General features: G+C 44.0%; 4 protein-coding genes across 6 annotated transcripts; 2 read left to right on the forward strand and 2 right to left on the reverse strand.

Annotated features, from left to right (window-relative positions):
- Positions 1–4,192: 4,192 nt before the first annotated feature.
- On the reverse strand, positions 4,193–11,647 carry LOC131265556 (importin-4-like). Of its 3 annotated transcripts, none has more exons than XM_058267838.1 (7): positions 11,540–11,647; positions 11,329–11,472; positions 8,502–11,078; positions 8,192–8,415; positions 7,938–8,070; positions 7,669–7,846; positions 4,193–6,191 (listed from the first exon to the last, which is right to left on the reverse strand). In XM_058267838.1, the coding sequence occupies exons 2-7, from the start codon at positions 11,380–11,382 to the stop codon at positions 6,067–6,069; spliced, it is 3,291 nt and encodes a 1,096-aa protein (XP_058123821.1). In that variant the 5' UTR covers positions 11,383–11,472; positions 11,540–11,647; the 3' UTR covers positions 4,193–6,066. The 3 variants fall into 3 exon arrangements, with proteins under 3 accessions (XP_058123821.1, XP_058123824.1, XP_058123823.1); XM_058267841.1 differs by having other exon boundaries at positions 11,562–11,634; XM_058267840.1 differs by having other exon boundaries at positions 11,329–11,487; positions 11,562–11,631.
- A 330-nt stretch (positions 11,648–11,977) lies between these two features.
- On the forward strand, positions 11,978–14,674 carry LOC131265558 (probable ATP-dependent RNA helicase Dbp73D). Its single transcript, XM_058267843.1, has 4 exons — positions 11,978–12,047; positions 12,111–13,842; positions 13,911–14,084; positions 14,163–14,674. The coding sequence occupies exons 1-4, from the start codon at positions 12,025–12,027 to the stop codon at positions 14,460–14,462; spliced, it is 2,229 nt and encodes a 742-aa protein (XP_058123826.1). The 5' UTR covers positions 11,978–12,024; the 3' UTR covers positions 14,463–14,674.
- A 489-nt stretch (positions 14,675–15,163) lies between these two features.
- On the forward strand, positions 15,164–19,215 carry LOC131265572 (uncharacterized). The gene is made up of 2 exons (XM_058267858.1): positions 15,164–16,694; positions 17,668–19,215. Exons 1-2 carry the CDS (start codon positions 15,632–15,634, stop codon positions 17,757–17,759), a joined length of 1,155 nt encoding a protein of 384 aa, XP_058123841.1. The 5' UTR covers positions 15,164–15,631; the 3' UTR covers positions 17,760–19,215.
- On the reverse strand, positions 19,209–23,405 carry LOC131265554 (probable RNA helicase armi). Its single transcript, XM_058267836.1, has 3 exons — positions 23,202–23,405; positions 22,840–23,084; positions 19,209–22,656 (listed from the first exon to the last, which is right to left on the reverse strand). The coding sequence occupies exons 1-3, from the start codon at positions 23,401–23,403 to the stop codon at positions 19,426–19,428; spliced, it is 3,678 nt and encodes a 1,225-aa protein (XP_058123819.1). The 5' UTR covers positions 23,404–23,405; the 3' UTR covers positions 19,209–19,425.
- Between the last annotated feature and the right edge of the window lie 48 nt (positions 23,406–23,453).

Below are 23,453 nucleotides of genomic sequence, written 5' to 3' on the forward strand. Positions count from 1 at the left end.
TTCGATTTCCTATCCTTTTTGTTTTCTGCCCAATCAGAATCGCAGTATCCGATCACTCCGTTTCTTGTACCTATCTTGCTTAGCCGCAAACGAAACTCGCTTGTTCCCTTCAAGTATCGTACCACCCTTTTCACTTCATTCCAATCTCTTTGTGTGGGTCTTACCGTTTTCTGGCTTAAGATCGAAACGGCTGCTGCGATGTCTGGTCGCGTATTAATCGCTATATACAGTAGCTTACCGATCATTTTCTGATAGTCGTAATTACTTGGAAGTGCATCACCTTCTTCTTCAGTCTTAACGTATTCGGGGTCGAGAGGAATGTAGGAGATCTTCGCATCGACTAGGCCACTAGCTTTGATCACGTCGCTTATGTACTTCCTCTGGCTCAGGAAATAATCTCCTCGTTTGTCCTTTTCTATTTCGATTCCTAAAAAGAAACAAACGTCCCCGATAACATTAACTTCAAAGGAACTCTGTAGTCCCGTAAGTAAAGATGAAATCATTCCGGGATCTTCACCAGCCACTATCAAATCATCTACATAGACGAGCACATAACACCATTTTCCTCGTTGTTGCTTTCGATATAAGCAGGTGTCTGCTAAACAACTGGTAAAACCTTGGCGTTTCAACTCCTCGTCCAGTTTCAAATTCCATGATCGTGCCGCCTGTTTCAGTCCATAAAGACCCTTATTCAGTTTACAGACTTTTCCATCAGCATTCACACCACACGGAAGTCGCATGTAAATCTCCTCATCTAGCTCAGCATACAAGAATGCGGTTTTGATGTCATATTGCTTTATCATCATTTTCCTTTTAGCTGCTACTGACATCAACGTACGAAAGGTTGTTTGCCTGACTACTGGAGCAAATACTTCGTCGTAATCCTTTCCATACTGCTGGCTAAACCCTTGTGCGACTAAACGGGCTTTGTATCGACACAATTTCCCATCTGCATCGGTTTTACGTTTATAAACCCATTTGCACCCAATTGCTTTACGTCCTGGAGGCAAATCCACTAACGTCCATGTCTCATTAGCATCTATTGATTCCAGCTCTTCTGCCATAGCTTGCTTCCACTTATCAGCATCCAAGGAATCCATTGCCTCTGCAAAGCTCTTCGGTTCGTCGCTGGACAATTCTCGTTGACATGCAGCAATCCCATCTGGTTCGTCTTCCGGACTAGCATAATCAACATCACTGCTATCGTCCGACGATGCAAAACCTGTTGGTTTCGTTCTGGAAATCACATAGTCCTTATACTTTTCCGGTACTTTATGCTGACGTGTACTTCGTCTCACTGCCGGAGACACTTGCTCACTCGCAGTAGTTGATGGAGTATTCATGCCGGCCTGCGATGATGTATCGTTCACTCCAACTGTGCTATTCGTTGCGCGCACCGATTCGTCTTCACACAACTGGTCGCTCCCCTGTGCTTCACTAAAATCTAGCAATACTTTACTAGCACCTTTGGGAATCTCCTCATTATTTTCACCACCTTCATTGATGAAAATAACGTCACGACCTTTCAATAGGCACCCCGCAGCTGGATCATAAAGTCGGTACCCTTTCGTGTCTTCTTCGAATCCAGTAAGTACACATTCTCTGGATTTCGGGTCCCACTTCCGTCTTTTTATCTTTGGTATCTGAACCATTGCTTTCGTACCAAACACCCGAATATGCGCTAAATCGGGTTTCCGACCACTCCACACCTCCTCCGGAGTCAAATCATGGCCATTCGTAGGAGATCTATTTATTAAGTATACGGCAGTCTGCACAGCCTCCGCCCAGAACGGTTTTGGTAGTTTCGCTTCGAATAACAGGCATCGTGCTCGCTCCACAATGGTACGGTTAGCACGCTCTGCCATCCCGTTCTGCTCTGGCGTGTAATCATTAGTCGTCTGATGCCGTATGCCATGCTTCTCTAAGTACACTTGAAATATTCCGTTGATGTACTCCTTTCCGTTGTCGGTTCGTAGAACCTTTATTTGTCGTCCACACTGTCGTTCTGCCTTTGCGTGAAAATGCTTGAAGCACTTTAATACTTCATCTGCTGACTTGCTTTTCAGAAAATAAACAGACACTCGTCGCGACATATCATCGATAAAACTTAAATAATACCGATTACCTCCCAACGATGGCACTTCCATCGGACCAGAGATATCCGAGTGTATTACTTCTAGCAATCCATCAGCTCTCGTTCCACTGCTACTAAACGGCAGGCGCGTTTGTTTTCCCATGGGACAAATTCGACAGTCACTGATTGCACCTTTATCGCTCATCATCACACCACTAACCACACCGTTAGCCAGCTTCCGCAAGCTGTTTGCGTTTATGTGCCCCAAACGCTTGTGCCAGATCTCCATCGAGACACTTGATGAGCAGGCCATTACCTTGTCATTTCGTCTACGCGTGTTCCTCTCCACCATTTTGAAAAGATCGTTCACCATTACTCCAGTCGCAATAACGTTGCCATCGTTGTTGATTATCCGGCAACCTTCGTTATTAAACACGACTATATTCCCCTTCTTTACTATCTGGGCCACCGATAGTAAATTCATCGAAAGATCAGGAATATACTGAACGTTGTGAACTGGTAGAGCACCCCCTAGATCGCTCTCCGCTGGGTAGATTCGTGCAACACCACATGCTTTTATCTGCATTGCATTTTTGTTTGCTGCCACGATCGTTCCACTTTTATACTTTACAGCATCCAAGAGCTCCAGGTTCCTCGTCATATGCATTGTGGCTCCCGAGTCCACACACCAATCGCTCTCCGCTCCCTCACCGACACTTAGTAACACTGCACCCAACGCATTCCCCTTTGCACTCGCTGAATTTTCAATGCAATGCCTGGCGATGTGACCAAATTTATTGCATTTCCAGCACTTGGGGCCTTTCCGATCGTTTCTTTTGCCCTGGTTCGTTTTGCGTGCCGTATGTGTATCACCGCGTGCGACACATATCCTCTCGCTACGGGATGACTCTTCTTCTTCTTGCAGTAAAATTGTTTTTACCGAGTCGCCCGTTATGATCGTACCTGAATTTTTCAACGCCATCACCATCGGCTGGTAGCGTTCAGGTAGTCCGGCAAGAAGCAGCGCACCAACAAAACGATCTGCAATTTCGAACCCGATTGCGCTCAATTGGTGGCAGGTAGATATCATTCTATTCGCATACGCTTCCATGGATCCGCAGCTCTCCAAGTCGGTTCGAATTAGCTTGTACAGCAACCCGACTTCTCGAGTCAAGCCCGTCTCTTCGAACGCTTCACAAAGCTTTTGCCACGCTTTCTGTGCAGTATGAGTCTCCTTCACATGGTAATAATTATGCGGTTCCAATAATAGAATAATTTTTCCACGTGCTTTTCGATCTTTCACGGGATCCACTGCCTCCAATGTTCCATCGGCTTTAACCGTTGGTTGAACAGCGTCCCAAAGGTCCTCGACTTCTAATAAAGTTTGTACGGCGAATTTCCACGTTGACCAATTCTCGCGTCCAATTAATCTTTCGATTCCGAGAGTTTTATTTAATTCCGCCATTATGGGATTCTGGGCCCATAACCTGTTAAAATGTGAAACGATTAGATTCGGATTAGCAGAGCAATCACGTTACACGTCCTGTTCGTTTGAGGGTTGAAGCAAAAGAGAAAGACTTTTATTCTCAGGTTGATGTCCCTGCTGACATTTGGTGTTCGTTCGTTTACATTTTCGGTTTGACTTCTTACGCGTTGCCTAATATTCAACAAAAATTAATTGAAGTATTTAAAGTTTTTGGAAAAGGGCCATTTTTTCTTCGATGAATGGATTATTATAAATAATTGATTGTATCGACCAAAGATTACATAGATGTTGCTCGTTACTTAGATGTTTTTAACGCAACAGCCATTGAAGCGAATACGTCCTTTTACCAAGCCCTTTTACACGCCCTTGGATGCCCGAACTTTCGGAGGACTGTTGTGGAAAAAGAGAATATGATTGCATCCTCGAAAAAAGAGTAGGTACATTTCATGCTTAGCAGGAAATAGAAACTATTTAAATAACATGCACTGCTTTGCACACGAAACAAATTCCTACGTAAAAAATCTAAATATAATATGACCAGTCTGTGGCACTTCCAGTAGATTTAATTCTATTTTGTTGATGTCATCATGCTCGTTAAGTGGTATTTTTAAAACTCGCATACACAAAACACGTAGTCCGTAAAGAGTATAATTTGAAAATAATCGTTTCAGTTACTATCAAAGATGAGAAATTAGACATGCAATAAACAACATTTTAAAGTCCACAGCTCAGCGTCCTGAATGCTTAATATTCCACGTAACATGATTCAGTCGACCGTCACACGCACATTCTCTAAATCTTTCGCCACACATCTAAAACTTCTATCCTTTCATTTTCTTCATTTCTATGTGTGATGGGTAATGAACGGTGTTGATAATGTTGAAATTACATCTAGATCTGCGGTAGCATTTTTCCTTTTCATGTTTTTAGATTTTTCACCAAGGCGCCCAAACACCTATTGTGACCATTTCATTCTCAGAGCTTTTGTTGGTTTTTAAATTTGTTGCAATGCGCCGATGGCATTGTGACTTAGTTTTGGTGGTCGGCTAAAGTTAAAGTACTAGTATTCTTTAGGTTATGATTTCCGGAGGTGTAGTTCCAACGGATCAGTGGACAGCAGTCAAGTCAGCAATGATGATGTAGAGCCAATGCAAGTAGTTGAAATTTGAAATTTTCCTTTTCACGAGGAACATGCCATTACCGTCGATAGTTCTATAGGATCAAACTATACTGCTTGCCGCTCTACCTAACATGTTTGTTTTCTATTGTTAAAAAATGTACCTATATCTTTAACTCGTATTTAAATGCAAATAGTATAATCGTAGTAAAAGTATAATCCGGTACCATTTCTCTGGTTTCTAGACTCCTCGTTCTTCTATGAGTCGCACATGCAAATGATTTTAATAATAATTTTAATTAAAAAGCCGTGAGGAAATCGAATTCTGGAAATTTGAAAAAAACCAAATGTTTCTACATCCCATCTGCTTAACAACATTGCAGAGATTTTTATTTTGAGATAAATTGTGAAAGGGTGTACGAAAATATGAATAATTAGCGTCCAACGAAAAATGCAACTCCTGTTGCTAACGATGCGATTATATAATTTCCTTTAAATGAGTTTTAGTAAAAAAACATGCTAACGTATATCTATAAGATATGGTAAATTATTCTTCCATTAGTAATACACCATAGAGTGACCTCTAGCGCAAGGAGGAACTATAAAGCACATAGCAGAGGAGACATGCACGCTTTTGGCACTTATCAACGTGACCTTTAGCAAACGGCAGTACAAAATAATTTGCAACCTGTTGTTAGAGAAATGGAAAAAAGGGAAGAACATATCGATACATGTCTTCGAATTGAAAATTTTAAACAAACCACTTTTTATGAAAGCTGTACGCTGAACTGAATCTCAACTTGACCCACTCAATACCAACAGCAATGTTTAAATGTGAACGTTTTACGATTACGGTAATGTTGGATCTGTTCGGCGGCATTCAATAATGTTGTGGTGGCTTATTTGTTTCCTGCTATGGGTGAGTTAGGTGGATTAGTAGTTGCACGGCGATTAGCGTGACTGCACAGAGCGTGACTGACTGTCGGCTGAATGGTCGAGTACTCGTCTCTGCGCAGTTATTTATTGTTGCTTAAATGCACACATTCTCACGCACCAGCGGCTCAGCTATGCTGGCTTTCGTTAGAATTCTATTCAAACTTCTCCAAACATACTTTTTTCAACGAAACTTATATCATACTTCTCGTCTAGTGATTTTTTCTCTGCCATCGATCAAGGATATACGACAATAACGCAAATGACGAGCCCTTGCTCTCCCCAGTTAATGTTCTGATCTTTCTCTTCTTTCTCTTCTTTTTTCTGCCTACCTGTTTCGTTTTCTTGTGCATAAGTTTACTTCGCATTGTCCCTTTTCATGCACGTATTATGCAGCAGATATGGATTGATGTACGTTACGAATAGTTTGCGCATGAAATGCGGTTTCGCTAACTTCTACTGGAGCACTATCGTTTGTACGAATGCGGCTAGCTCTGCATCGCCGCGGATCACCTCGTTGAATTTGTCCGGGAAATCCTTGCCCATTTGTTTCACTAGGTTGAGCACCAATTTGTTACATTCTGGAACGGTAAGGACGGTGGATTATTCGCAAATGCATTTTTGCATATTCACGGATTTGTAAAAAGATTTTTCTAAATGTTTGTGGAGTATCAGAAGAAATATGTTGGAATTGAACTTGGGTAAATTGCCAAAATTGCCAAATATTTACATCAAATAAAACCAAATTATCCAAACATACGAGGGTTGCCTTTTGAGTTTCGGGATTTGGGAAAACTTGTGATGCAATATGTTAATTAAAAATTTTATCGTAAAGTTTGACGCTTTTGAGGTTATCCGTTCTCAGAACGTTTTGACATACGAACGCTATTTGTGTTGTTAAAAAAATGTTTAAAGTTTCAATCGACACGAGTCGTTTTTGAGAGATCTTCGCTTCTTCAGGTGTTGAAAAACGTTGACCTCTCAGTTTATTTTTTACGTACGGGAATTAAAAGAAGTCATTTGGTGCTAGATCCAGGACTATGTGGCGGATGACTCATCAAATGTTTTGAGTACTCAAAAATGCAGTTGATTGAGCCGATGTGTGAGAGCTCGCATTGTCGTGGTGACGGATGATCCGTCGACGGCCGTTGAATTTCCTGATTTCTTGGAAGACAACTGCCAAACAAATTGTTCTGTATCACTCAGAATAGACTGTTCTGCGTTGTTCTAGAGGTTTGGTTGCGATATATCCAGTTTTTCCGAAAAAACATGCGACCATTTGCTTGGAAGTGCTTCGTGCGTGAACAACTTTGGTTGGTTTCGGCTCATCTTGAAACACCCATACAGTCGATTGCAGTTTAGTTACAGGCTCATTCGTGTAAATCCACGGCTCATCATCTGTCACCGCAATCGTATTTTTCGAGCATTTCTTCCGACCAATCGACACGAGTCTTTTTTTGAGAGATTGACAAATTGTGTGGAATCCAACACGAGCAAATTTTTTTGACAGTTACATGTTCATGCAATATTAAGTATATGCTGGTCCCAATAATACCTAAGGTTGTCTCTATCTCACGATAAGTCACACGACGATCTTGCAATATCCGTTCACGCACAGCATCAATGTTTTTCAGAACAACAACTGATTTTGGACAACCTTCACAAAATTAATCTTGGAGTGAACTCCAACCACGATTTAATTCGCCAAACCATCTATAAATACTGATCATTGATGGAGCTTCATCGGAAAAAGTTGCATTAAGTTCATTCATGCACTACTGCTGTGTCAATTCACGTCGAAAGTTGTAAAAAATAATCACACGAAAATGATCACGATCTAATTTCATAATTTGATAGAGTTGAAACTTTTAACATTTTTTTAACAACATAAATAGCGCTCGTATGTCAAAACGTTCTGACTACGTATAGCCTCAAAAACGTCAAACTTTACGATAAAATTGTTAGTTGGTAGATTGCATCACCCGTTTTTTCAAATCCCGAAACTTAAAAGGCAACCTACGTATATAGGAAAGGTTTTTTTGTTTCAAGATTACATACCATCGTCTTGATATTCTTTCTTGTAAAGAACTTGCAGTCCGATAACTAGGACTCTGCTCATCAGGGGTACTAGGTTTTCATCGCCCTGTTTGTACAGGAGATCGAGGCACCGGAAAACAGCCAAATTTTCGGTGAAATCTTCCCGCAAAGGTAAGTACTGCACAAACACTGGGAGAACCTAGAGAGGTGAAGAGAAGAAAATCAAATAAAGCTCAACGGCAACGAGAAAGTTGCAATGGGGAAATTAGTAAAGAAAACCATTTACGTACACTCTTCAGTGGCACCAGACTACAGTTCGTCGTTATTAGCCGCGCCAGCGCACCGCACAGATTATCCAGCGTGCCTGCATGCTGTTCTTTCGAGACGAGCTGGGAGAGAGCTGCCATGATTTGAGGATAATGACTATGATAAACAGAGAAACAAAGTTTATTTAGTACCAATATGCGAGTTCTCTGATGACCTGAGTCCATCTAGTTTCCATAAATGAAATAAAGGGTTCAGTTTTCAGTCTATTCATACTTACCCAAAAGTGCACTCTTTTCCATGCATCACCATCTCACCCAGTCCGTACACGGTGTTGCTACGTACGTCGTTATTGCGATCCTGGACGCACGACAGAAAGATTGGTAACAGCGTCTCAATCCAGTTGCGCGTATATTCTTTCAAGCCCTCGAAGCACTCGGCCAGCACACCGATGGCAAAAGCTCGTTGCGAGTCCGTCGCCTCATCTTTTTGTTTCGACTTTTCCTGGCAAAAAAGCAAACATATCAAGTAGGCGTAAGCAACTGATCACGATTATGAATGGGATGATGTTTCCCCAACCTATTACTTACTATTTTCTGAATAAAGTACGGCCAAACACGACCAAAATAAATAGCGAACTCTTCCGGCGGAAGAGCGCGGCCAAACTTTGGTAGAATATCACCAGCCGACTCGAGGATCGCCTCATCGTATTCGCTTTCTTCCTGCTCCTCGTCCACCGGCTCGTCAAACTGGCAGGCAACCTTACCGTTCAGCACATCCACGATACAGCTGAAGATGGCATCCTTCTGTCCATCCGCCACAAACGTGTCCGCACCGACCTCCTGTAGAATGTCGGTGTAACCATCGAGAGCCGACATAACCACCGTACGTTCCTCGTCCGTTCGGATGATTTCGCTAAGCTTGGGAATCAATATCAGTACCGTCTGCTTCACGCCCTCCGCGTTGCCGAGCTGGTGCAGCGCAACGACGAACTGCTTCACCGCATCGATTGACGCCTTGCGGATGTTTTCATTCGGGTAGTTGAGCAGCTTGTAGATGTCTTCGAAGGCCGTCTGAATGAAGGGCGCAAAGGCGGACCCGGTATGCTCAGCAAACTCCATCAGTGCCAGGATGGCTTCTTCCTTTTCGTCCATGTACGCATTCTCGATGCTGTACCCAGCCAAATCCTCCTCCTCATCGTCGTCGTCTCCTTCAATCGAATTTTCGATATCATACTCCTTGTCGTCGTCGTCTCCATCATCGACTCCGTTTGTGCCACTTTCGTTCATCAGGTTTGGTAGATCATCACCGGCTCCATCTTTGAATGTCGGTACAACACCCTTCGTGCTGCGTACGCTGTCCAGCATCACCTGGACAATCTTCGACAACGAACCTTGCATGTCCTCGCCCACCGAGGAAGCCATCGAAGCGAACAGATTGTAGCAACTCCGGCGCAGGTCCGGATCGTCGCTCTCGTCGAGCATGGTAAGGCCCAGATTGAGTGTGTCCACAGCCAGTGGCAAAAAGTTATCCTTCCCGATCGTGCGTACCAACGCGGCGAACGTGTCAATTGCTTGCGGGCGCAACGTGCGGATGTCTTCGTCTTCCGATTTTACCAAGTACACTTTCAAGCAATCGATCAACCTAGGGAAGTATGGCAGCATGTGCGTCTTGGCGGCGTTTGCTGTGGCAGCAATCGCCGTTAGCGACAGTTCACGCAAATGGACGGTGTTGCGCGAGTCCAGCGATTCGAACAGACGCTCCATCAGCACCGGCAGGTGGGGCGTCAGTTGATTTTCCAGATTTTCGCAGAACGTTTCCAAAGCGTAGAATACACGATCGATGTGCTGCGGTTCCTTGCCACCCGAGCGTATCTGAAGGCACAGCTGCTGAAGGAACTCGAACAGAATGGGAAGGATTTCCTCGGCGTGCTGGGAAATTTCCGGCTGCAGATGCTCGGAAAACTGTCCCAATGCGAAAAGGGCCGCGTTGCGAATCATCACGTTCGGATCGGTGATTCCGCGCTTGATTACATCGAGCAACACCCGGAGGTATTTGTTGCAGATGTGCTCCGAGCAGCCCTCAGCAATCACCGCAATCGAGAGGTAGGCGGCCTTTTTCGCCAACGGGTCCGATCCGCCAAGTGCCGGTTCGAGCAGTGCCATCAACGGCGGAATAAGCTGCTTCGGGGGAATGTGCAGGGCAAGCACATCGAGTGATTGCGTAGCGCAGGTGCTCGGGGTCGACACCTCGTTGCTGCCAAAGTACTCTTCGTCTTCGTCCTCCACGTCAGGGGCCGTGCTCATGAGAGCAAACAGCGCCAATATAATTGGTTCGACTAGCTTCTGTTTGATGATCATCTTCTTTTTCAATCTTACCAGCCAACCCACAAAGGTAATCGTTTTGACTCGAATCGAATCGTCCAGCTGGGCGTTGCCACCCAGTTGTAAGCAAAAATCAACGAGCAACTTCAGATGTGGTGTGAGCGTACGGGACGATTCGTCCGCGAGACTTTCGAGTATATCGAACGCTTCGATAAATTTGAACGAATCCTGCTCGGCGAATGCAGCCAGTGCTTTCAGCACGTACGGAATCGAGTCCTGGTACGTCTGTTCTACCTCCTGTCGGCCCGGAATGAACGGCACTAGATGGGACATTCCTAGCAGGATATTGTAGATAACCGGTGTTGCCATGTTTCCCGTTGCTTCCGTTGCCACAAGTGCACCAGAAAACAGTTGACAAACCATTTCGATGTGCGGCATAAATTGATCCGGTGCTACGTCGGTCAGCGTGGCAAATACTGACGAACCGAGTTCACTCAGTTTCGGGTCGCTCGACTTGGTGCTCTCGAACATAAACGTTAGTACCTCATGCATCCAGCCGTCCTCCTTTTCAGCTTCGTGTTTAACAAGCACGCCCACGAAGGCTGTGATAGCGTTGCGGACGGATTTTTCCGATTCATTCACGATGGCCTCCAACATACCCTTCTTGATAAGGGCTTGAGTTTCAACTGGGACCTCCCGCCACGCACGCAGCTTACATAAATGCTTTTTCAAAAGCATTGCCGCGTATTGTCGTACCTGGGTGTCCGGGCTAGATACGCAGATCTGACACAGTTGGGGAATTGTTTCTGCTTTTTTGAACGCTTCTTTCAATTCCGCGGTAGCCTACGAAGAAAGTATAATACAAAATGCATTTAAATTAGAAAAATTTATTGTTGCCTCCTACACTTTGCGTCGACTACATGCAGTGATGATTAGAACACAGGAAACGATTTTAAACTACAGGAAATTCAATCAATCATCTATCAGGCCATGCTTCTCTCTAGTCAAGCATGGCATTACTCTTCGATGCTATTTCGAACCGGGATCTACAGCATAGGTTTTATTTACATCGAATTCATGTTTTTGTACTCACTTGCTGTATCATATCATTATCAGCAACTAAGAGATTTTTGATTATTTGTTCCATCTTGCGGCAATTTGATCTCCTACTGCGTGGGGTTTCTTCGCCACCGAAATACCAAAGTCAGCAGCTTTGTAGCGCTAATCTACTTGTGGACTGAAATGGATAATCCTAGAGTATACTTTAATAAAGCACAGACTGTATATTTTATCACTGCACATACAATTTTCAAACGGAATACGGACTTTTCGCCACGGCACACAGATCGTCACCATGCACAATCGTTTCTTAATTCAGTATGCAAAATTTGCACACTTCTCGGCGCAGGGGGTGCAGCAGTTTTCACAGCCGACCATAACCTCAATTTGCTTGCGGCAAATGTGTCAGTATAGCTGTCAAATTTTTGGCAGTCGATACAATTGAAACGATCAAAATAACGGATAATTCCTCTTTTAAAAAAAGGTTTTTTCAAGTTTGCGGTTAATATATGAAAGTTTGTTATGGAAGCGACTACAAGTTTACGGAAAAAAATATAATTTTAATTAAATACATCAGTTTTAAAAATTCATAATTTGTACTAAACTTTGTTTTACAATTTAGTACATGAAACCAGCTGTCACTGAATATTTACATCGCCAGCATTTGTAAACAAATACACGTGTCTGTCCACTCCTTGAAGCGCCCAATCTGTGCATTCCTGCCGGTGATATGGAATTATTCACAGTAAATCGGTAACTATCAAAAATATTGGTATTAATTATGTATAAGCGCTAAGATGAAAGTTATTTCCGCAGCTACGATGCGACGAAACTCAATGAAGCCGACGAGAGGAATCAAGAGGAACACATTTTGAAACAGCTGCAGTCTCGCAAGGAAAAGAAATCTAAGCGCGCATCAAAGTTACCGGTAGAAAATGATGAAGTTGTGGGTCAAAATGAGGAACCGCCAGCTACAAGAGATTCAGAGGAGCAGGCCGATTGCACAGCTGACCCTGGGATCGATGAGAACACCCTCGTTCCGGAAGTAACAGATGCTCAGGATAAACAAGAAACAGCAGATGATGATGAAACGAAGGAAAACGACACCCAAGTCGATGGCCAGACGCAACAATCCGAAATAGATGCAAAGAAATTAGGAGATTTTATTGTTCTGGGAGGAGATAAATTGCATCGCCCTCAGAAAACAGATGAAGTTCTTCCGCCGTGGTTATCTCATCCTACAGTTATTGAGAGTGATCTTTCCACCAAAGGTCCTTCAATCAAGAAACAACCCTATTTGGAAGAAGTTATTAAAAAAAATTTGAAAAGCATGGGCTTCAAACAATTGTTTCCCGTGCAGCATCAAGTTATTCCGTGGATACTAGAAGCTCACCGTAAGCCAGCTCCATTCTGGCCGCGCGATGTTTGTATCTCTTCCCCTACCGGTAGCGGTAAAACACTAGCCTTCGCCGTACCGATTGTTCAACTGCTGCTTAAACGAGTCGCACCCGCAATTAGAGCCCTGATAATCCTTCCTGTACAAGAGCTTGCGGAGCAAGTCCACGATGTGTTCAAGAAACTCTGTGCAGGTACCAACCTACGACCGATTGTTCTCTCGAGAAAACAATCGTTTCATTTAGAGCAGACGAAACTGGTGGAATGCTTCAACGGAGAGTACATCCAGAAGGTGGACATCGTGGTGACGACGGCTGGTCGCCTGGTGGAGCATCTTCATTCAACCCCCGGTTTTACATTGCGACAGCTTCGATTCCTGATCATCGACGAAGCGGATCGTGTAATGAACCAGATTCAAAATGACTGGCTCTACCATCTGAACAAACACGTGAAGCAAGAATCGGATGAATATTTGCTGGGCCATGCAGCTGGACAACTCTCGCAAACAGAACTTTTTGATAGACCACGTCAACCTCACAAACTGCTCTTTTCGGCCACCCTCAGTCGCGATCCGGAAAAACTGCAGACATTCAAATTATTCCACCCAAAACTGTTCACAGCCGTACCGAATATGCCGATGATGATGAAACCGGCGCGTCCAACTAACGCCAAGAATTCCGAACAGTTACGTGGAAAGTTCATTGGTCAGTACACGACGCCTTTGGAGCTAAAGGAATTAGTGTGCTTCACACAGTACCGCATCAAACCGCTGACTTTATTCGCATTGATTCGCGAAAACGGCTACAAGAAATTTTTGGTCTTCACCAACTCCATTGACGCCGCGCATCGTCTTTCTTTCGTTCTGCAACGACTCTTTGGAACTGATTTGCTAATAGAAGAGTGGTCATCGTCGCTCACTCCAACGGCTAGGCGATCCGTTTTGAGTCGGTTCAACCTGGGTAAGGTAAACGGAATCATCAGTACGGATGCGTTAGCACGTGGTATCGATATCGACGATATCGAGGTGGTCATTTCGTACGATATGCCACGGCATATTAACACGTACATCCATCGCATTGGTCGTACGGGTCGTGCTGGTAATCGCGGTACATCTATTATGATGTTAATAGATGAGGAAAAGAGTAAATTTAATGTAAGCTGTTCACAAATGGAAAACCAAATGTATCGATTGCATATACATTGAATTATTTACATTCACAGACGCTGCTTAAAGAAGCTGGAAAAAATGAACTCAATGCAATCGACATAAAATCGTCTACAGAGGAAGAGTTTGCAGGAACATATTTGTCTGCTCTCAACGATTTACGCGATGCACTGGAGCTAGAAAAGCAAACCATCATAAAGATTCGAAATGGCATGACCATTGCCAATATGGTAGGTCTCTACTTTTTCCTCGTATATTACTCGGATGTGATTTTTGTTAATCGATCACCAACATTTTATTTTTCCCAGACGAAACTTAATCTGCTCTCAAAGCTGAAGGAACGGGTGAAAGCTGGAAATGAAAATACAACGGAACTCATCAAATCACTTCCGTACGTTCCGCAAAGCTGGTCGAACACAAGCATCGAGAAAAAGGCCGGCAAGGAACCTGGGCGTAAGAAGCGAAAGTTGGCCGATACCGAGAAAGCAACGAATGAAAAGGCTGAAGACCCATCGTTGATGCAACCGGAAGCGAAAAAGAATCGCTGGAGGAATAAAACGGACAACGTTGAACTTCCCACGCAACTAGCGTCAACCAAGGCATCGTGAGTTTATGGCTGCAGGATTCTTTTATCTACCTTCGAAGAGGTACGCATGTTCAAGTAATTTATCTTTTTGCTAGACGTAATTGAAGAGGTTTTTTATTATAAATAAACCCTCATCATCTAAAAATTACTTGAACGTGCTACTTCATCCGAAGAAACCTCGGATACACGACGCTAAGCATATAAAATAAATATATTTCAACAATGTCACACTACAATATTTTCATGTTGTATATTTTTCATTCATTTGGGGTGCCACGCCACAGGTGTGAGATCGAATCTCGAGTCTTGGCACCCCCCGGTATTACGAACGGCTGACCACCGATCTATAATATATGTTTTGCATGGATATGATGTTTTAGATGGATTATTTTTATTTCTTCAATTACAAATGTTTAAAATCGCCTTGTACTGCTAAGTTTGTGCTGGCAACCGAAAATATAAATGCGTCTCCTGGTCTGCCAATATGATTATTTAATAACGGTTAGTTGTTGTTACTTCAACACTACTGGTTTTTCACACAATTACCCCCCCTCCCCTGTAGCTGAGGACAACGTTTACAACATTTTCGGCTGTAAAATTTGTTATAACCGTTCGCCCGTTGCGCTGTGAACTTTTAAATGATCTATAACCGCTTTCAACCGTTTCGCATGACAGTTCTTTCCGTGTTTGTTTATAATCGATTTAAGGTAGTGAAGAATGGAATCCACTGTGTGGATGGGTGAATAATGTAAACGGATATACGGGTAGTATGTGAATAATCGTGAGTTTCTGAAAGTGACGAGAACACACAACAGAATAACACCTCCGCCTAAATTAGTGAAGACTGGTGTTAAGGTCGACAAACCCTCCAGCAAGGCTAAAAATAATAGAATCTCTCATCGAGCTGCTGGACCAGCTTTCTGCACGTACCTGATATTAGTGTTTGTTGCGATTGTACTTTTTCGCAACGCCTGTTCGTAGCTCTCTTCTTTGGTTTAGTGAAAATATGTAATCTTCGGGTAGCGCAACGCAAGCAAAGAACAACGGATTCGTCAATTGTGTCGCACCATTTGCCGTGCGTGCGATTTCTTGCATCTTGCAAAATCGCACATACGCCGTGTGCGCCAGTGAGTGTATGTGTGTGTAGGTGTTCCTTGATTTCTTCTGCCACCACCAATAACCATCACCTCAATGGGCGATGAGCTGGACATGAACTTTGGAGAGCTGCGGGACAAAAATGAAATCATCCGGAAGTACGTGGAAAACCTGAACCGCCTCCGACAGCTGGCTGCACGGCGTGGTCAGGTCAGCGAGGGCGAGTTCAACAACTACCTTATCCGGCACTACTTCCATAACAACAACATCATCAACTACATTTTCGATAAGCATACGAGTCGCATACTCCTGAAGACGGTCATCGAGCGGAAGAAGAAGATAATTAACTTCATCTTCCTGCTGATGACGCTCTTCATCGTTTTCTCGTACAAGCACGAAGTATCCACCGTCGTTCTTCGTAATATCCAGAGCTTCATCTATCCTGGAATGCGCTTCTGGCGCAAGGCTACCGTTCCGATAATTGCGTCCTACCCCTCGCTGACGGAGTATTACGATGAAAGCTGCCTGCTGACGAATCCTTACTTTCAAGTGGAAAATCTCAATTGCGATCCTTGTGCGGACGTGGCCAACGTACTCGACTTTACTGCCGTACTGGAGTCACGTTCGACGACATCGGCCTCCGCGGCAGCAGCGGCCGCTGTCAATTATCCTTACATTTTCAAAACGCAAAAAGAGCTTGTCGACATCGGGAGTCTGCAGACTCTCTTCGAGCAGCACCGGTCAGTATTTACCAAAGACGCGTACAGGGTGCAGTCAACCGATGACGCGATCCGCAACCTGGACGATCTGTTCCGGGTGTTTGTGAACGTCAGCCACGGCGGAACCGGTGGTACGCCAAAGACGGGAACGGCCCCACCGGAAAGCCACAGCGTGTGGCGATGCAACCGGATGGAACCGGCACGACTCCTGCGAAGGTTGTTTCCCCGGCCCTCACGGCTGCCGGCGACGGGCGTTAGTTTGGAGCGCTACCTGCTGATCGATACGCCGCAGGCCCCACTCTACAGCATCCCGGACGCAGAATGTGCCAACATGTTCGTCATTCAGGGCAGCGGTAGCCGTACGTTTTTGCTGCGACCGACGCAGGAATGCCGGCACCGGTGCAGGACACTCTCCGTACGATTGCCACCGTACTATGGATGTAAGTCAGTTGCATGTAATTCTACAATCACATACAAGAGTTTTGAACATCGAATCGGCAATTTTTAGTTCTTGCACAATTGGTTTTTATTTCATTCCGATATTGTTTACCATATTCTGTTTATTTCATCTATGGCAACTAGATTGGATCGCTTCTGTGCAAATCAATCCACATAAAGACAATTTAATCCTTTACCCAGGGATCGGCAAAGTTCATTCCGCGTGAAAATATTAATCGGACTTACAAAACACAAATATATATGATGATGATTCCACCTCAAACTTCTGACTAGGATTGAGAGAATACATTTAACTTCGTTTGCCGTATGTTTGCGTGTATAACTTTAACTCTTAATTTTTAGAAAAGGTTTGATTTACAATTATTTGCTTTCTTTTACTTAATTTAGCAGCTGTGCAGTAGATGTTCACGGTTCTTATCATCATTTTTTTTTAAATAGGGCTCATATTCCGTTGATAAAAATACAAAAAAACCGTAATTTCCAAAAATAATCGTGGAAAAAAGTGGTGTAACATACACAAAAAAGGCAATTTTAAATTCAACTTTTAAATACGTTCATGCGATGTAATTCAACCATTTTATTTTACAAGCGATTCCAAATAAGTCTTAAAAATATCTACAATATATAACATTTAGCATTAAAATTAAAGGCCTTATTGCACCTTCTGTGCAACGTGTGTCGGCCCCAGCCTCAACCTTTTTCTTTCACTTTTTTTACACTTGAACTTCCATTTCGAAAAGGGTTACAATTTAAGATAGTTACTTACTAAATCATAAAGAGTATACTGTTAACATAATCAAATGATGGTTATTATCTAATGATACAATGCAACTTTTTGGGGTCATTCATAAGTTTTACTGTTACTAAATCTTTCTATTATGTAAATTTTAATTGAACGGTACCGATTTCGACACGTGTCTTCTACTTATATTGTTTTTTCTCTTAATCTTCCAGTGATCTACAACTGGTGGTACTGGAAGCCAGTATCCCTACCGGAGTTTACCGCCAAAAGCCCATCGATTAGCTACGTTGGAAGCTATTGTTGAGAAAAGAAAGATTCCATGCAACATACAGGACGATATACGGAGCAGAGGACGATCGGTCGGTTAATTTAGTATTTAGCACATCCATCGCAGAGCAAGATTCGTTTTACTCGAAAAAAACCACACTATTATGTGTTACATACTGGCGTAATACAATTTGATGAATGGTGCGCCAGTAAACCCCAACGCTATGAGATTTCCAAACGAACGACGCTTCCATGCGTCCAAGGCGCGGGACAACAGGATAGAGTTTTAGAAGCAATTGTCGACGATAGTGAAGGACTAGCTTTGTATTTTTTTTTTTACATTATGGACCGATTATTATTTTCTTAAGGAAGCATTTTACTTTTCAAAAGTAAACAGTTGAACAAAAAAAAAATAAGTCAAAAAAATAGAACCCAGCGAAAAACGCGTAATCCAATGAAATATTATTTATACCATTAGTGGACTGTAAATAGATTGTGTGATTATTTGAGGGCATTTACAGCAAAAGATAACGAACACTGGCAGTAATACATATTAAACCAATGCACAAACGGGAACGATGGCCGCCAATAGCATAAGCTCAAAACATTACACGTTGATCGTAGCGCAATGCATTAACAGTTTCTTTCTCTATTCTAACCGTAACCAGAATAGTTGCAATGAATTAACAAACAAGCCCACTTCAGCAGGGTTGCGGATGAAGAAAGCTCTCTGGAATCTCGAGAGGGACTTTTTCGTTACAAACGTGTTCTTTATGTTGTGTGCGGGGGTTTTTATTTTATTTTTATTATTATTTTTTTTTTTTTATATCACCTCAACGATATTTTGGAGAGATTATTTACCAACTAACCAAGGTTTAAAACCAAAAATCACATTTGCGCTAAAGAGACTGTTATGATTTACATTTTGTTTTTCTTTCGTTCTTAGGCTTATTTCCAGTTTAAGTTCTAGGATATTTAGCATATACACTACCGAAGAGATCAGCTGTTGATCAATCTCAGACTCTTTCCTGTAGTTATACTAGCGAATAAGCTGTACCGCTCGCCATTTCCGAAACAAACAAATCAGTCGCGCATAGAATTTTGTAAGCCTGATTTGATGTCAATTTGTTTTCCCTCTTCTCGGGAGTGTCCGTTCAAACGGCTAACACTATTAACTTGTACATCTATGAACAGGAGGCTTAACGTTAATGCATCTACGAACAGAAGGTATCACACTTACAAAAAGATCGCTTCGACGTATATACAAAAAAAGCAACTAGAAACAGCACTGATCTTACTAGCAACCAGAAGCAATGTTTTTTTTACTTTAATTAATAACGCTAAGCCATCAATAACAATATCAGTCCTTCCTGACCTAGGAATGGGCAGCGATTTGAAGATGTTGAGAAGAAAAACAGACGTAATGTTCCACCTTGGGGAAGGGATAACTAGGAGGAAATAAGTAAAACTGAAATATGGCTCTTGTGTTACAAAAATCGTCTTTAGTTTTATTTCATATAATTAGAAGATGAAAATTTGTTCATACATTCGGCAGCCAAAGTTGGATAAAAGAAAGAAATTATTACCAAAAATAAAACGATGAAAAGAATCCAAACTCATGAAAGGAACGTGTAGTATTGCATTTGTAATTCAAGTTCGGGATTCAGCAGGGGAATCGTTTTTTTTCTCAACCACCTTTTGTTTTACTGTGCCGTAACGAGTGGTGTTCCAGCCTGGATGGCGGCCAGCAGGGTTGCGGGCAGCGGAAATCCGAAATACGTGTCGTTGTTAACAGCCTGCTGAAGCACCCGTATCCAAATGTGGTCAATGGCGAGCAGTTTTGGATTGCCGACAACAACGAGCGCCACCTTGGCGCGAGAGAGCGCCACATTGACTCGCTTTGGAGAAGAAATAAACCCGAGCAGCGAATCCTTGTCGCGTACGACAAGCGTGCGGGACGAACGAACCGTCGAGACGATCACAATCCGGCGCTCCTGGCCTTGGAATTCTTCCACCGAGCCCGTCTTCGGTGCCTCGAGCGATGCGGTATCAAAAATGCGCCGTATGATTTTAGCCTGCTTCACGTACGGCGTGATGATGCCAATATCGGACGGCTGGTAACCCTTTCGGTACAGCTTCTCCACGATTGAGTGCACCATATTTGCCTCGGGCGCGTTTAACCACGACGGACTGTCCGGGGTCTGCAGGTTGGTACCATCGATGCCACAGAAAAAGAACCCGTGATTAACGATTGGTCGCGTTATACGAAGTATGCCTTGGAGCGTTGCTAGCAACATGGTGTCTTCAATGCTGAGCGTTTTTTGCTTTGGCACGAGCTGTGAATCGTAGAAGATGTCGCTGTACAGCTTGAGCACCGACGGGATGGAGCGATAGTTGATGCACAGTTTGGTCACTAGCCGCGGATTGTAGCCATGCGTGTCGGGAAATCGATCCCGATCAATACTGTAGGGGCGTGCGGTGTTTAAAAGTCGCTCCAGCAGTGGAATATCGTATCCATAGGCCTTTCCCTCGAACGAAAGTATGGTCGGCCCGAGTTGTTTCGGGTCGCCAACAAGTGTTACCGAGCCCACGGTCTGGTTGATGAGGGAGATCGGAATTAGCACCTCCGGTTCACTGGACTGTCCCGCCTCGTCGATGATGACGTGCGTGAAATGGTTGCGTGCAAAGCGTAACTGCATCAGTACGCCGATGCCCGAACAGGTGCTGATCGTCACCCGATGGCGTCCAATGTGCTTCGCCTGGCACTTCATGCGCAGCCCCGATTCGGTTACCAGCGTTTCACCGGAGCTGTTCCGCTCTTCGGAGATGTCTACCGTTGCGCAGAAGGGAGCCAAATGTTCCGGGATCGATTCCCGTTCCACCTGGTTTGTGCTGACCAGTCGGATGAAATCGCCTGGCTTGAGCACGCCAGCCACGGCCAACCGTTCGGTGATAAGATACGCGGCACTATTTGACGGCGTAGCGACGATGAGCCGACTGTCGGGTGAATTTAGTGCCAGCTGATGAATCAACTCGATTGTGGTGATCGTTTTCCCTGTGCCAGGTGGGCCAAATATAATGTACGGCAATGGACGCGCTTCGCCACGCAATACATTCATGATCGCGGCCTTCTGATAGTGATTCAGATTTGGATTCCGCCAGGGTAATACTTCACCCGGTGTACCGTCTGCATTTTCCAACACCAGTTCTTCGCTGTCATTTAGACGCACGTTAAGAGCAGGCTCTCGGGCTGCAATCTTCTCCGGAAATAGGTACTCCATCCCCATGGTGGCTCTAACCCGCGTGATGGCATGCTGCTGCTTCCGGTAGGGACCCCGTCCATACGAGAACGTAATTCGATAGCTTTCGCCGTTGTAACGAGACTGAAAGTTGGAGTTAAACTTCAACAGGACTCGGTTTTGCTGAACCTTGTGAATGACTCCTTGGTAAGTGGGCACTTCTTTGTCGTCCTCTTTACACCACGGAGCGGTAGCGTTTACCGTGTCCCCTAGCATCACGGATGGACGTGTCTCGGCAATGTTGGGCATGTGCAGGGCCAAAAAATTTTCAACTGGTATAAAGTGTGCACGTTCCATGTCGAACTTCCGGAACGAGATATATTGATTTATTTCCTCCAGAAAGATCCAGTGTCCGAACAGGCGGGTATAGTTACGAATGGACAGTGGCTCGTCCAGACAATACGGGGGCTTTCCGAGGGCTTCCCGAAGTTGGTGTCTATTTTCCGCCCCGAGGACCAGCTCGAACAGCTCCGATGGTACGGTGTACATCGGGATTTTGAATGCGACGAAGTTGGGTGGTTTGCTTATCCGCTGTCCCGGGATGATACGTGCCGTTTTCATTTCTCGACGCATGTTCAGGGCAGCCAACTTTTGTTGCAATTGTCTCAACCTTGCATTGCTGGCAGGATTTTGCGGATTCTCGGTTGCACCACTTATGTCGGATAGCTGGTGCCCATTATCACCAATGTTGATGTTAAAAGTGCGACCTATTTGAAAATTACCAGCGAACATCCACACCCAGCCCTCACGGTGCCATCCGGGAAAAGAGTCACCGGTGATACTGAACACATATTCTTCCCTATCGCCGGGAAACAGGACGAGCTGGGCATTGGCCACCGGACTTTTCAGGTTTACTATTGGTTGTTGGATGGTTTTCATTGGTTTAACCTGTAAAATCCGGTGACGTTTTCTAGACTCGTTCCTTACAGTGATCTTGCATACGGTCGATTCACTTGTTCCCTTCAGCTGAACCTCGAAATCGCCGATAATTTTGATTCCCTGTTTATCCGACCATATTTGCGTTTCTTCCTTGGTGCCTTCTCTTCCTGCTATTTTGGTTCCGTTTGAAGGTTTTGGTTTATCATTCTCAGACTGACTGGTACTGTTCGGAGCAGGTACAGTTGCATTGGTCCGATCTGGTTCCCTAGCAACAATCTTGCTGCCTTCAACATATTTAACACTCAGACACCGCATTTGAACGTGTTCATTCTCGATGGCTATAAAGGTTACCGTATCTCCAACTGACGGTCGATAGCTGCCAGCCAATACATCGGCCTGGTAAACATATTTGCCGCTTAGGGTGAAAATTTCACCACCGTTTGTATCGATGGTTGAAATTTTTCCACTCCCATTAACTGTACGCGACGGTTCGATGGCAATTACTTCCAGCACCTCACCCTTGAAATCGACATACTCGCTGTCCATCTGCACATAGCAATCGAGCGTAACGTAATCGCCCAGTACCGGGACGAACGACATGCGTATCTTATCCATGTCCACGTTGATCGGGGCGCCAATATCTGTTTCGATGACAATCACGTTGCCGTCCTTCTCGATGACTTTTCCCGGTTCCCGACGTTGTGTTCGTTTGTAATAGACAGTATCTTTGCCAGATGTTGGCTTTGCGTTCTGTTCCTGCAAGAACAGAGTCAGAAGAAAAGTCATTGAAAACATTAAAAAAAAGGATTCTAGACCTTCAAGAATTTTAATTATGTCACTACCATATTGTTATCAATTTTTTTAATTGTGGCCATCTATACAATTTTCAAAGGAAAAACATCTTTATCATGGTGTGCTCCATCAGGGTTTAATACATACCGTCCAGTTGGATTCATCCACCGCGATCCCGTTCTCCGTCCACATTTCATCGATGAGGGACAAAATTTTAACCACCTTCACCGTACTTTCGCCCGATGCCTCATCATGCTTACGATAAGCGAGAAACGAGAGGCGCGAGTTCTCTTCGATACGTTCCGACGAAACGCAATTTTTCAGCATTGTCTTCGGCACAAAATAAAGCTGGTCAATAATGAAGTGGTCCCCGCGCATGGCGGTTACGCGTCCTGTGGAGAGGGAAACACATTTTTCCACCTTGTAGTCATCATCTCATAATACAGCATCCTTTGAAGCAACGCCAGCCCCCCTCACATCAAGCAGACGTGCAGAGTAGTGTGTCTTACCGGTTTTCTTAAAGCAGTTTGTCGGTTCTACTACATCGTAGACACGTGGCTCCTGTGAAGTTTCATTGTGCAGTGTTGTATTGACATCACTACTGTCCCGAAGATCCTCTTCCATGCGTCGTAGTTTTTCTTGCAAGAGTTTCATATCAGAGGCCTCAGCTTGCGAGTTTCCGCTAAGGATCTTCCACACAAGTCGTAACATGATTGCGTTGTATTTAAAGTACTTAAGAGAATAGAATTCTTTCGTTTTTC

Source organism: Anopheles coustani, chromosome 2 (assembly GCF_943734705.1).
Source record: "Anopheles coustani chromosome 2, idAnoCousDA_361_x.2, whole genome shotgun sequence".
NCBI lineage: Eukaryota > Metazoa > Arthropoda > Insecta > Diptera > Culicidae > Anopheles > Anopheles coustani.

Excerpts from the sequence above, each read along its gene's own strand:
- LOC131265554 (XM_058267836.1), bottom strand. The coding sequence starts at position 23,403 with ATGTTACGACTTGTGTGGAAGATCCTTAGCGGAAACTCGCAAGCTGAG. Across the intron at positions 23,085-23,201 it reads AAACTGCTTTAAGAAAACCG|GACGCGTAACCGCCATGCGC; the intron begins GTAAGACACACT and ends CCCTCTCCACAG. Across the intron at positions 22,657-22,839 it reads TGGATGAATCCAACTGGACG|GAACAGAACGCAAAGCCAAC; the intron begins GTATGTATTAAA and ends CTGTTCTTGCAG.
- LOC131265556 (XM_058267838.1), bottom strand. The coding sequence starts at position 11,382 with ATGGAACAAATAATCAAAAATCTCTTAGTTGCTGATAATGATATGATA. Across the intron at positions 8,071-8,191 it reads GGAAAAGAGTGCACTTTTGG|TCATTATCCTCAAATCATGG; the intron begins GTAAGTATGAAT and ends TGTTTATCATAG. Across the intron at positions 7,847-7,937 it reads GTCTGGTGCCACTGAAGAGT|GTTCTCCCAGTGTTTGTGCA; the intron begins GTACGTAAATGG and ends TCACCTCTCTAG.
- LOC131265572 (XM_058267858.1), top strand. The coding sequence starts at position 15,632 with ATGGGCGATGAGCTGGACATGAACTTTGGAGAGCTGCGGGACAAAAAT. Across the intron at positions 16,695-17,667 it reads ATTGCCACCGTACTATGGAT|TGATCTACAACTGGTGGTAC; the intron begins GTAAGTCAGTTG and ends TTAATCTTCCAG.
- LOC131265558 (XM_058267843.1), top strand. The coding sequence starts at position 12,025 with ATGGAATTATTCACAGTAAATCG. Across the intron at positions 12,048-12,110 it reads GAATTATTCACAGTAAATCG|CTACGATGCGACGAAACTCA; the intron begins GTAACTATCAAA and ends TTATTTCCGCAG. Across the intron at positions 13,843-13,910 it reads AGGAAAAGAGTAAATTTAAT|ACGCTGCTTAAAGAAGCTGG; the intron begins GTAAGCTGTTCA and ends TTACATTCACAG.